The sequence below is a fragment of the Zonotrichia leucophrys genome, chromosome 21, assembly GCF_028769735.1.
Source record: "Zonotrichia leucophrys gambelii isolate GWCS_2022_RI chromosome 21, RI_Zleu_2.0, whole genome shotgun sequence".
Classification (NCBI taxonomy): domain Eukaryota; kingdom Metazoa; phylum Chordata; class Aves; order Passeriformes; family Passerellidae; genus Zonotrichia; species Zonotrichia leucophrys.
The window spans coordinates 5,818,112-5,830,669 of record NC_088190.1 but is presented as its reverse complement, the minus strand read 5'-3'; the positions used below and the strand labels follow the sequence as shown (position 1 = coordinate 5,830,669).

General features: G+C 61.0%; 3 protein-coding genes across 6 annotated transcripts; all 3 read right to left on the bottom strand.

The window, feature by feature from the left end:
* Positions 1–554: 554 nt before the first annotated feature.
* On the bottom strand, positions 555–4,078 carry FBLIM1 (filamin binding LIM protein 1). Of its 2 annotated transcripts, none has more exons than XM_064730590.1 (8): positions 3,859–4,078; positions 2,881–3,098; positions 2,375–2,508; positions 2,171–2,234; positions 1,913–2,082; positions 1,644–1,822; positions 1,431–1,548; positions 555–1,130 (listed from the first exon to the last, which is right to left on the bottom strand). In XM_064730590.1, exons 2-8 carry the CDS (start codon positions 3,071–3,073, stop codon positions 1,017–1,019), a joined length of 972 nt encoding a protein of 323 aa, XP_064586660.1. In that variant the 5' UTR covers positions 3,074–3,098; positions 3,859–4,078; the 3' UTR covers positions 555–1,016. The 2 variants fall into 2 exon arrangements, with proteins under 2 accessions (XP_064586660.1, XP_064586659.1); XM_064730589.1 differs by having other exon boundaries at positions 558–1,130; positions 2,171–2,282.
* A 165-nt stretch (positions 4,079–4,243) lies between these two features.
* On the bottom strand, positions 4,244–9,991 carry TMEM82 (transmembrane protein 82). The gene is made up of 6 exons (XM_064730411.1): positions 9,853–9,991; positions 9,710–9,782; positions 8,944–9,118; positions 7,813–8,221; positions 6,564–6,751; positions 4,244–6,464 (listed from the first exon to the last, which is right to left on the bottom strand). Exons 1-6 carry the CDS (start codon positions 9,929–9,931, stop codon positions 6,399–6,401), a joined length of 990 nt encoding a protein of 329 aa, XP_064586481.1. The 5' UTR covers positions 9,932–9,991; the 3' UTR covers positions 4,244–6,398.
* Positions 9,966–12,558, bottom strand: SLC25A34 (solute carrier family 25 member 34). 3 transcript variants are annotated; one of them, XM_064730409.1, is made up of 6 exons: positions 11,901–12,557; positions 11,308–11,373; positions 10,802–10,954; positions 10,578–10,617; positions 10,274–10,494; positions 9,966–10,077 (listed from the first exon to the last, which is right to left on the bottom strand). In XM_064730409.1, exons 1-6 carry the CDS (start codon positions 12,357–12,359, stop codon positions 10,024–10,026), a joined length of 993 nt encoding a protein of 330 aa, XP_064586479.1. In that variant the 5' UTR covers positions 12,360–12,557; the 3' UTR covers positions 9,966–10,023. The 3 variants fall into 3 exon arrangements, with proteins under 3 accessions (XP_064586479.1, XP_064586478.1, XP_064586480.1); XM_064730408.1 differs by lacking the exon at positions 9,966–10,077 and having other exon boundaries at positions 10,129–10,494; positions 11,901–12,558; XM_064730410.1 differs by lacking the exon at positions 9,966–10,077 and having other exon boundaries at positions 10,262–10,494; positions 10,578–10,712; positions 11,901–12,554.

The following is a 12,558-nucleotide window of genomic DNA, read 5'->3' as shown; positions in this document are numbered from 1 at the left end:
TAAAAGTTTCTCCGCCTGGTTTGCAACGCCCTCGCAAACAAAACCACTAAGCACCGGCAACATCGGTTGTGCAGATGTTGGGCACGCAGAGAAATGGTCTAATTTCTGCTGGTTTGGGGCCTGGACTGAGAGGAGATCAAAAAGCTTCCACTGGCAGAGCGATATAATCTTGTATAATACGCAGAAAGGGGGCTGTCCGTCTTTCCCAGCGTTCCAGCCCTGCGGGATGCTTTTAGCTGGAGTTTCTGCCTGGTGGAGGAATCTGTGCTCCGGCTGCCCTCTGCCGGCTCCGGGATAGATAGTCAGCAAAAAAAAACCCAACCACACCAAAACCCCTTTTATCAACACCACGAAACACTGCCAGATGTCATATCCACCCCAAAAAACAACACTCGGCTCTCCCCTCGGTGACAGCAGCATCTGCCACATTGCTACACCCTAAAATCAACTTTTGTGGACCTTAGTTATGGACCAACTCTCACCACGCCTAGAAAATCCAAAACTGGCTTTTTTTCCTTATTTTTAAACTTGGATTTGATAGGTTTGGAATGCAGGGTGGATGAAAGGAATGAGAGTTTTTAAACTTGGGGTTTTATTTAACTGCGAGTAACTAAATCAGTGCCCGCTCTCCACAGAGAGAAACATTTCAGTGAAACCCCAAGGAAGCTTCAGAAGAAAGAAACACCACCCAAGAAAACCAAACTGGCCTTTGGAAAAAGGATTTAAAAAAAAAAGAAATAAAGAACAAACCCTCCATTCCTCATTGCTGCTCTGTCAGGGCATTTTAGATTTATCATGAGCGCAGAGCTGTGTCGGGGCATATCCACAATTCTCCACCCTGCCAACCCACTGGGTCAGGGACCTGGGGACATTTTAGTGATGAAAACCCAGTTCTGCAGTAATTCAGTAATTTGGGGGTGCAGCTGGCACCCAGAGTCAGCCATGGGGTGCATCCCACTGGGGGCACCCCCCTTTTTCGTGCCTGGCACTGGAAGGGGATGGTGAGCTGCAGGGTCTCAGCAGGACGACTCGTTGCGCCAGTGGATGTGGCAGGACTTGCAGAGGAGGTGGTCATCCAGGGGGTAGCACCCATTCTCTGTCAGCTCCGGTGACAGGGGCATCCTGCAGCTCTGGGGGCAAGAAGGGAAAAGGAAACCACCTTTTAGGGGTCCCTGTGTCTGTTATATCCTATTTTCTCCACAAAACCCACCAGCACTCTGAAAAAGCGACAAACTACATCAAAAGCATGCAAAGCTGAAGAAGTTCTCCAAACACCACCCAATTTACTTAATTTCCCCCTTCCCATTTACCTGTAAGATAAATGGGGGGCTAAAAACCAGCTGTGGGTGCTGCCATCCCAGCATCCATGCTCAGCTAAGGTTCAGTTCCACCCCTTGGCTCTGGGGGCCCCCCATTCCCCGGGGCCGTACCTCACAGCGGTAGCAGCTCTCGTGGAAGCTGCGTCCCAAGCACTCGATCTTGTAGGTGTCCTCGTCCTCGTGGGGGACAATGGGGCGCTGGCAGGCGCTGCACACCACGGCGTATTTCCTGACAGGAGCCAACAGGGTGGAGTGAGCCCTGTGGGGCGACGGGGACGAGCCAAACCCAGCTCCCAGTGTGGGACACCCTCCCCCATGGCCAACCTGTAGTAGTCAGGCACGCAGTACACGTCACCCTGCTCGTCCAAGGCGAAGCTCTCAGTGCCGATGGCCCGGCCACAGGCAGCGCAGGAGAAGCAGCTGGGGTGGTAACCCTTGCCCAGGGCACGGACAATGTGCTCCGTGATCAGCCCCTGGCACTTGGCACATTTCTCCAGCGTGGCCTGGAATTTAGGGAACACATTCTGTGAGACAGCAGCCCACGCCCCGAGGGATGTTCCGAGGGTGCCGGTTTCCCCGAAGGAGGATGGTACCTGGAAGCAGGTGTCACACGTGGGGCACCCGTCTCTCTGGAAGTAGCGCTGCCCAGCCAGGAGCCGGCGGCACGTGCGGCAGGTGAAGCAGTCAGGGTGGTACTGCTTCCTCATCGCCTCCACCGTCGGCTCCCGCGGCCCCAGCGCCTTGTGGCAGAAGGCACAGATGTCTGCAAGAAGCAGGGAGAGCGGCTGGGAGCTGTGTGCCTCAGTTTCCCTCAGTGGGGATGAGCCCACGCACAGCTGGGTCTCCCTTACCTCTGGAGCTGTCCCTCTCCGGGTCCCCATTCACATCCTGCCACTGCTGCTTGCCTGCTTGCTCCTGGGAAAATGTGGGTGGCTTCAGTTCAGCAGGGAAGGTGGAAGGGGCCTGGCAAGCGGGGAAGGGCAAAGCCATGTTAGTTATACCCTGCAGGCGGGGAAACTGAGGCACTGGGGGGGACTGCACTCTGTTCTCCTCACCTGGAGGGTGGCAGGTGCTGCAAGGTCCAGCTGCTGCAGTGCCAGACCCAGCGGCTCCATGGACAAGGGCTGGGGCACCTCAGAGAGGGGCAGGACTGGTGGGGATGCAGGTACAGGGGCCACCGTGTGGGTTTCTGCAGCAAAGACAGATGTGGGGGTTTAGGGGATCAATAATGTCCAGTAACACCCCATCAGAATAATGCCCTGTCACAACAACACCCCAACAGCTTTGCAGCAGCGCTCGCTGACCTGCCCCAAAAGCAAACGCCATCGAAGCAGGAGGGACAAACAGCACCGATAAGCACCCGGCAGTGGAGAGCAAACAGAGCCCGTCCCCAGGAGCCGGATCCATGCTGGGATGTGTGCAAGGATTTGGGGAAGAGCCCCCCATAAAATACCCCCACATCCCCTTCTGCACGCACAACCTTCAGCAAAGCATCTCCACAGCCTCCTCAGCCCCATCACCATCCCTCCCCACCGCTCCAGCCCCCATGGACGCCCCTCACCTCCGTTGGGTAACTGGGGGGGTGACAGCAGGATCTGGGGCCGCTGGGTGCCGGGGACCTCGGCACCGCCTGCCTGCGGCTCCCGCTGGGTTTTCTCCTTGGTGGCCACGTCCCTCCGTGGTGGCACGAGGGTGATGAAGATGGATGAAGCGATTCTTTTCTCTGCTTTCCCTGGCGACATCGCTGAAGCCATGGAAGGGCCGGATCGGGGGTTGATTCTAGGGAAAATAAGAAAGAAAGAGAGTAAAACTCGCAGGCACACTGGCAGCTCCTGCAGCCCTGCTGCCCTTCGGCATCAACTCGCTCCCTCCTCCCGGAAAGGGAGAAGGAACGAGTGTCCCCTCCCACGTCACAGCAATAAATGGTCTCATGCCTGGGAGGACACAGGGTACAGAGTCCTGGCGAGGCAGCAGCTGACAGCGTCCATTTTCACACCTCTGTGGCCAAATCCCACCTTTTCATCAGTATTTGCATCCCCTGTATTTCCTCTTATTGCTCCCACCCACCTGGGACTAAACTCCCCATGGGCAGAAGGAAGTACCCACCTTTCCTTTTAAAAAACAGAGCTGCTATAGGATTTTGCTTTTGCAACCCCTTTTTTGAAATCTTTCTATATCCCCACTCCCTCTCTCCTTACCCCCAATTCCCTGCCAATCACTTCCAGCCCTGCACATCCCCCCTTTTATTTATCCAGGTGGGAAAACTGAGGTGTGGTGCTGGGAATTACCACGTCCCTGACACTGTCACATCCCTGAGCAGCACCCGGCAGCACAGGCAGGATGCACCCGACCCCGAGAAACCCTGCTCAGGAAGGAAAAGGGCTGTTTGTCCAACTTCCCCAGGGGAAAAGCAGCTGGGGCGAAGCTTCCCCTTCCCAAATGGAATAGATTGCGGGGTGGAACCCTGAGGCTTTAGTCAGGGTGCTGTGCTGGTGAAGCAGAATTCATCCCTCAGGTGAATCAGCAGCTTGAAAAATACCTGTGTGATGAGTTCCCGGTCTCATGCGGCTCTGCTGCCCCAAAATCCCACTCACGGGGATCAGCACATTCTTTGTGGGGCAGACAGACTCCCCGAGGTGGGTGAAAAGCTTCGCGATGTTCCTGCCGGTGACTTCAGCCTCTGACTCAAGCAGGGAAGGGATTAAAGAGGAAAAAGCACCCGGAGCACTGGGCTCCCTCTTTCCCTCCCTCCCCGCCGGCTGCCGGCGCTACCGGCCTTGCCCAGCTCCTCACCCGCCGCAGCCGCCGCTTTTCCTCCTCCCCAGCAGAGCTGCGGAAAACTGAGGGGGGAAAGAAAAGAACAATCATAAAAAAAAAAAAGAAAGAAAGAAAGAAAAAAACAACCTAAAAAAGAAAAAAAAAAATTCTCCGGGGTTAATGGGAACCATGTGCTCATCGCATTCCTCTTTGTGCCGGGGCTGACGGGATCCCGGCGGCCCCGTCCCCCCAGAGCCCCCCGGCCTGGGCCCATCGGGGCGGCCGAGGCTCGAGGGGGGCATTAATGGGGGTCCCCCCCTGCCCATGCAGCTCCATCCTGGTTCGGGGTGGCGAGGCCACACTGGAAAGGAACCCCCCTGGTCTCCCTGAAATCTCCTGGGAGGGACGCTCAGGTGGGATTGAGGGAACAGGGCCACTTATGGGGTGTCCCCACAACCCCCAAAACTGGGATGGCACACAGCCCTCCGGAGCTGCACCTCAGCTCTGTCCCCTGCCCCAGGGACCTCTCTGAGGGCGCTCCGAGGACGCCCAAGGAAAAACGGATGGGATGGGGGTACACAACGCTGGGTGTCCCACCCCGAGTGGTCCCACTGTCCTCTTGTCCCTCACCTGGGGGTGGCCTTGCAGCCCCCCCAGCATCCCCCGTGTCCCACCGTGCAGCCCCACAGCTCCCTGTGCCCTACCCTGCAGTGCCTGTCCTGTATGGAGCGGTGGCCCCACCGTGTCCCCCTGCCTGGGACCCCCCATCCCCTCGCTGGGAGAGTCCCCAGTCCCCTCCTTGGGGTGGCTCTTGGTCCTCATCCTGTCTCATCCCAGGATGACTGAGATCCTTATCCCAGCACATGGGGTGTCCCGTGTCCCTTATTGGGGTGTCCCCTGTCCCCTCCTGGGGGGAGGATCCCAGTCCCACACCTGGGGTGGTCCCTACCTGAGGGTGGCCCTGTCCCCTACCTGGGGGGGTCGTGCCTTGCGGGCGAGGTTCTCTGCCGGGGGGACGGGTGTCGCCTGCCCGGAGTGGCCCTGCAGCCTCTCGGGGGGTGACGCTGTCCCCGTGCCTGTCCCCTACCTGGGGAGCCGCTGCGGGTCCCTCCGTGCGCTCCGCGGGCGCGGCGGGGGCAGCGGGAAGGCAGAGCCGCCCGGCATCACCGCCCCTTCCTCCCTCCTCCTCCTCCTCTTCCACCTCTCTTCCTCCTCCCCCCTGCCTGCCCCACAGCCCCGGGCGGAGGAAGAGGGGGGCACGTGTGCTTAGGGTGCCCCATTCACCCCCCGACCGCCCCACGCTCCCCAAAGCGCTTCGTGGGTGCCCCATGGCCCCGTGGGTGCCCTAAATGTTCTGGGATTGCCCCTTCCCAGGTTTTCCCATGGACCCCCCGAGAGCCCCGCACACCCTCAGGGCACCCAACCCCAGGGGGTGCCCATGAGCCCCCCACTGTGTGCCCCAATACAGCCATAATATCTCCATACACCCCCAGCATAACCCCTCTCCTCCAGTGCAGCCCCAGTTACCCCCATTCAGCCCCATCCTCAAAATGCCCCATATTTCTTCTGTGCACCCCCAGGACGCCCATGTGTCCCCCTAGAGCCCCAGCATGCCCCATAAACCCCTATAGAGCCCCCCGTGCTCCGAACACCCCCAGACCCCCTCCTGCTCCTCCCCACATTGGGGGTCCATGCCCAGGCAGCCAGAACCCCCCTCCCCAAACTGCACCCACCTTCTCAGGGCCTGTTATCCCCTGGCACAGCACAGCAGGCTGCAGGCAGGGGGACACTGAGGCACAGACAGAGGGTCACCCCACTCCGTGCCTCAGTTTCCCTTCCCGAGGAGGAATTCTACCCACCTCCCTCAAAAAGCTGCCCCGCCACCATCCCAAGTGCCTTCCCAGTACAATGGCAACCCAGCTTGCTCTGCCCTGGATTTTGCTGGAAAAAAACCTTTATTTTCTGAGATTTATAACCCCTGGAGGCCCCTGACAGTGTGGCCCAGCTGCCAGCAACGATGGGACATCCATCAGCAGCCTGCAGTCCCACTGGGACCGGAGGACAAACCCCAGCAGTGCTGCGACCTTGCAGAGTCCCCCCAAAAACCAGGGGCAAGGCGAAGTTTCCCCCAACTCCTCCATCCCACGGGATGGGGTTGGACGCCTTCCAGGAGCCCTTTTGGGGTTGGACCCCATCCAGGAGCCCTTTTTGGGGTTGGACCCCATCCAGGAGCCCTTTTTTCCTCAGTCCCCACGGGGGATCTGTGGTGGGGGATTTTGGGGTGCCCAGCGAAGCCACCCCGAGTTTCTGCTGTCCGGTTCCTCATCGGGACGTCTCCCCCGATCCGGATCCTGCCCGACGATCCAGGCGAGGCTGCTGGGCAAAATCCTGTGTGGGATGGGAGAGAGGAGCCCAAAGGTCTCTCAGGGTGGCCCCGGGGGTGTCCCCAGCCCTCACCCCGCGTGGCACGGGGGTGTCCCCTCTCACCTGCCTGCAGCAGGACTCCAGCAGCGCCCCGGAGTGCAGCAGGCACCAGAGCTCCCCCAGCAGCGACACCAAGACGTGCAGGATGTCGGTCCATCGGCCCACGGTGAGGAGGAGGATGAAGAGGCCGCCCATCCTCACCAGCACGGTCCGGAACGCCGCCCCCCTGCCCGTGCTCTGCCGGGACTCCTCTGCGAGGACACGGCATTGGGGGACGCTGGGACCTCGGCAGCCCCACCACGGGGACACCAAGCGTGTGGTGGCTTCATGTATATGTAGCCCCTATACACCCCCAGTACACCCCATGTGCCCCCTACACAGCCCCAGGGCACCCCAGGTACCCCCAGGACATCCCATGTACCCTCTCTGTACACCCAGGATATATACACACACCCCCTACAGACCCCCAGGACACCCCATATATCCCCAGAATGTACCATATACCCCCTTACAGACCTTCAGGACACCCCATATGGGCCCTATACACCCCTAGAATGTACCATATACCCCCTGCAGACGTCCAGGGTACCCCATATATCCCCAGAATGTACATATACCTCCTACAAATCCCCAGGACACCCCATATATGCTCAGAATGTACCATATACCCCTTTACAGACCTTTAGGGCATCCCATATATGCCCAGAATGTACCATATACCCCCTTACAGACCTTCAGGATACCCCATATGGGCCCTATACACCCTGAGAATGTACCATATACCCCCTTACAGACCCCCAGGATGCCCCATATGGGCCCTATACACCCCCAGAATGTACCATATACCCCCTGCAGACGTCCAGGGTACCCCATGTATCCCCAGAATGTACATATACCTCCTACAAACCCCCAGGACACCCCATATATGCTCAGAATGTACCATATACCCCCCTACAGACCCCCAGGACACCCCATATATGCTCAGAATGTACCATATACCCCCTTACAGACCCCCAGGATACCCCATATGGGCCCTATACACCCTGAGAATGTACCATATACCCCCTTACAGACTCCCAGAACACCCCACATGCCCCTATACACCCCCAGCCTGTGCTTTATATACCACCTGTACCAGCCTCAGGACAGCCTACGTACCCCCTGCATACCCTCTGCACACCCCATATACTCTGTATGGGCCCCTAGGATCCCCTATCTGCCCCTATAGAGCCCCAGGTGGCCGGAGTGGCCCCACACACCCCGAGTGCACCCCACACGCCCCCCAGAGCCGGGGCATCCCATCCCCACTCACCCTGCATGTAGACGACCAGCAGGGTGTAGCAGATGCTCAGCGGCGTCCAGAAGCGCACGGCCTCGCCCGTGGAGAGGAAATCGCGGTTGATGAGCTCCACGGCGGCCAGGTCGGCCACGGCGAAGGTGAGGCCCAGGGCGTTGCGCAGCAGGCGCGGGATGGCGTGGCCCGCGGGCAGCAGCAGCAGGCACAGGCCGCAGTAGCGCTGCCGGCTGTGCAGCTCGTACAGGGCGCAGACGTGGCGGGCCAGGCGCCGGGCGTGCAGCGCCAGCAGCCCCGCCAGCCCCGCCGCCAGCGCCAGGTTCCAGGTGCGGTGCGGAGCCCCCTCCAGCAGGAAGGTGAGGCCGCAGGACACGCCGCAGCCCAGGGAGTACTGGCACAGCAGGTAGAGCTGGCTGCTGTGGGCGCCCTGCAGAGCAGAGAGGGGGATCATGGAATCACGGAATCGGTTTGAGGACCTCCAAGATAACGAGCCCAACCGTTCCCCCGGCACTGGCGAGTTCATCTCTAATCGTGTCCCCCAAGGGCCTCATCCAAACACTTGTTGAATCCTTCCCGGGACCATGAATCCAGCACTGCCCTAGGCAGCCTGTGCCAGTGCCTGAGCACCCTTCCCATGAAGGATTTTTCCCAATAGCCAATCTAAACCTTCCCTGGCTCAGACTGAAGCCATTCCCTCTCCTCCTGTCCCCGTTTCCTGGGAGCAGAGCTCAATGCCCTCTGGCTGTCCCCTCCTGTCAGGAGCTGTGCAGAGCCAGAAGGGCCCCCCTGAGCCTCCTTTTCTCCAGGCTGAGCCACTTTCTCAGCGCCTCAGCCTCGCCTGGTGCTCCAGCCCCTTCCCCAGTTGTTTCCATCTCTGGATACACTCCAGCCCCTCAGTGTCCTCGCCACGGAGGATGTCCCAGCAGTGCCAGCACAGGGGACAAGCACTGCCCTGTGCCCACACTGGCACCAGCCAGGGGCCCTGGGCCTCTTGCCCACCTGGGGACACCTGGCTGAGGTGCAGAGGGACCCATGCACCCCCTGCACCCACAGCCCCTCCATCCCCCGTGGGTGCTGAACCAGCCCCCGGTTCCCAGCTTCATCCACACCGTACCCTGCAGTGCCTCAGTTTCCCCCGTGCCGTCTCACCTTGCCGAGGGAGAGGATGGTGCAGACGGCGCGCAGGGAGAACTCCAGCACCACCAGGGCGGCCACACGGGAGCCCACCAGGGCCAGCAGAGCCGTCAGCACCAGCACCTGCAGCGGCTCCAGCAGCGGCCGCCGCGCCGCCATCGCCTCCTTCTCCGCCTGCCTCTCGGGGTTACTGGGGACAGCAGGGGGCACGCTGGGACCTCGCAGCCCCACCACGGGGACACCAAGCATGCCGTGGCTTCATGTATATGTAGCCCCTATACACCCCCAGTGCATCCCATGTACCCCCTATACAGTCCCAGGGTGTGCCCGGTACCCCCAGGACATCCCATGTACCCTCTGTACACCCAGGATATACACACCCACCCTACAGACCCCCAGGACACCCCACATACCCCTGTACACCCCCAGAATTTACCATATACCCCCTTACAGATCCCCAGGATACCCCATATGGGGCCCTATGCACCCCCAGAATGTACCATATACACCCTACAGACCCCCAGGACACCACACATACTCCTACATATCCCCAGAATGTACCATATACCCCCTACAGACCCCCAGGACACCCCATACAGGCCCTATACACCAAAATGGGGTGACAAGCCTTAGTGACATCCCCCCCTGTGCTGTGCAGCAGAGGCTGCAGCCCCTGCCCTGCACTCCACGGTGCCAAGAGCCACGGCCCAACAGCAGATCCCAAAATCAGATCCCCCAAAACGACCTTCCCACCCAGAGGGGACAAAGGGCTGGCGCTTACTTTGCACACTGGATGTAGAGATAAACCTTCAGGAGGCTGCAGAGCACCGAGACGGCGCAGGCACCCACCAGCCCTGCGGGGAAAGGCAGCAGTGGGTCACCGGTGTCCCCTGGGCTGTCCCCAGGCCACCCTCGGGGTCTCACCTTGCAGCAGCGCATCCAGCAGGGCCCAGCCCCACGCCAGCCCGGGCAGCGCCGGCAGCCAGGACCCCAGGGAAAACATCTTCTATGGAGAGGAGCCACAGTGCAGCCAGGCCCCGGCTCCAAGGTCCGCGGGGTGGAGGCGGGGAGTGGCTCCCCCCGGCTGGTAAATCATTACTGGGGCAAGCCAGGGCAGCTGGAGCTCATCTCGTCCGGCCGGAGCTCCAGCTGCCCCGTGGAGGTGAAAATTAGGAGAAGGATGTGATGCACATAGAAGGGCTCAGGGACCACCAGCACCTTTGAACTCCCCCAACGCTGGCACTGCCATTCTCCTCTCCACCCTGAGGCATCGCAGCGTTTCAGGTCCTGTCCCTTCATCTGCACCACCCCAAAGACCCCAAGACAACACCAAAACTAGAAAAACCTCTTTATTAACATCGGTGGTGGTGGCAGGAGTCTGTCCTACAGCCCTGGGGGCTGCTAGTGCTGAACCATGTTCCTGAGCTTGTCCCAAAAGAAGAGGCTGAGCACGGTGTGGGGGCCGAGGCGGAGGTAGACGGCGCCGATGCCCTTGTACAAGCCCAGCAGCCCCTCTTTGCTGGAGATTTGCAGGATACAATCCAAAAACCCTCGGTAGAGCTTGCCCTGGGGAGAGAGGAGCCAGCTCTGCCCCCCTGCTGGATGGGAAAAGCCGCGTGTCCCCCGTGCCTTATCCAGAATTGCCTTACCGTGCCGTCGGCGTCCACGGGCTGGTTGTAGAGACGCGTGCTGATCGTGTCAAAAGGTGTCATTGTCACCGCCACAGCCACACCACTCACCATGCCCCCCGCCAGCACCGCCGCCCAGCTGCCCTTCCTGAACCACTGCGGGAAGCGCCGGCATCAGCTCTTGCCAGCAATGCGAGGGAGCCCGGGGGGCCGCGGGCGGCCGGGCCCGCGCACGCCCCGCTCACCTGGCGCTCGCAGACCCAGTCCTTGGCCGAGGCGAAGGTGGCGAGCTGCACGGCCGAGCCCACGGCCACGCGGGGCACGGCGCCCGTCACCCCCCGCCACAGCCCCACCACCCCGTGCTGCTGGTAGATGCTCTTGAAAGCGCCGGAGATGCTCTGGGGGAAGAGAGGAAATTGGGGAAAATGGGGAAAAACGGGAATGGTGCATCCCACCCGGCAAAATATCCCACCCCTGCTGGTCCTTGGTGACACGAAGCCGCTGTTGGCTTTGGAGAGATCTCAGGAGGTCCGGGTTCTCCGGATTCGGTATCGCGGCCCCACGTGCCTGTCACACCCCCTCTGTTCTCGCACTGTTATTTTTAGCATCATTACGGGGCCAAGCAGCCAAACAACAGCTTTAAATTCCTGCTGACCAAAATAGCACGGTCCCCGCTGGGGCCCGGAGCGTGCACGGACAAAGTGCCACCGAACCCTGTGTGTCCCCCCACCCCGACCCTGTCCCCACTCACCTCATGGTTGTGCTGGTGGCCCACGGCCATGGCCGACAGTGTCTGGGCTTGGAGGTGGGTCTTGACCTTGGGGGAGACAATGCCAGGTGACAAAACCCTCCAATGGCCCCGCTGGGACCGGCTGTGCTCCCCTCATTTTCTTGGCAGATTTTGAGGGGAAGTTTCAGCCCCTCAGACAGACGTGGGGGACACAGCTGAGTAACCAAGTGGTAACTGCAGACTTTGAATCCCGCTCCTTTCACCCCTCTCTCCCAGGGCAAAGGGACCCTGCAAACACCCCCTGCTGGAGCTCTGCAACCCCAAAAAACTCTCTAAAATGGGAGGGTGGGAACCCCCACAATTTCTTTTGGGGTTATTTCCTTATGAGGGAGTTCTCTGCTGGTTTCCTGAGGGGGATTTGGGGGAGAAAGCAGGGGGAGAGCATGCACAGCGCAGCCCCACATTTTGGGGTGGGGGGGATGAAGCGAAGCGGGGGAAGAGAGAACGCACCAAGCCAGTGTTTATAGGATGCAGCCAAGATGCCGAACCTTTTGGGAGATCCCCAAAACACCCCCCTCCGCATCCCCCGGCCTTTGGGACGGAGCAGCACTCACCAGGTACGCGGGGCTGCCCACGATGGCTCCCACCGCCCCGGCCACGGCCCCGGCGGCCACGGTCCCGCCGGGATACCCGGTCCAGCCGGCGTCCTCGGCGTGCGAATAGCAGTAGAAGCGGACGCCGTTCATGAGCCCCTGGTAGAGCAGCCCGGCCGCCAGCCCCTTCTGCAGCCCCCGCAGCCCGTCCGCCCGGCACACGGCCACGGCCGCCCGCAGCACCCCGCGGTACGGCCGCGGGTACGTGCCCGGGGGCTGCAGCTCGCCCTGCAGCTGCAGCCGCGTCTTCACCACCTCCAGCGGGTTGGTGAGGAAGCAGGCCAGGCAGCCGGCCGTGGCCCCCAGCACCAGGTCGGTGGCCGGGGGCACCCCCCCGGTGGAGGGGGGGCTGTTTTGGGGGGGGTACTGGAATTCCTGCAGGGAATCGGGAGGGCGGGGGGCGAGGGTCCCCGCCGCCATCCGGCACCTGCCCGCGGGGGTGGCCCCAGGCTCCACCTCCCCGAACAACCGCAGGGAAAAAAAATCCGGGGGGAGCGAGAGCGAGCGAGCGCCGCCTCCTGCACAGCAACCCCCCCCAATCCAGCCCCCAATTTGGGGAAGGGATGTGGGGCAAAGGTCGGGCTGGGGGTGCGAGTCCGGCCCCCCCGACACCGGCGCG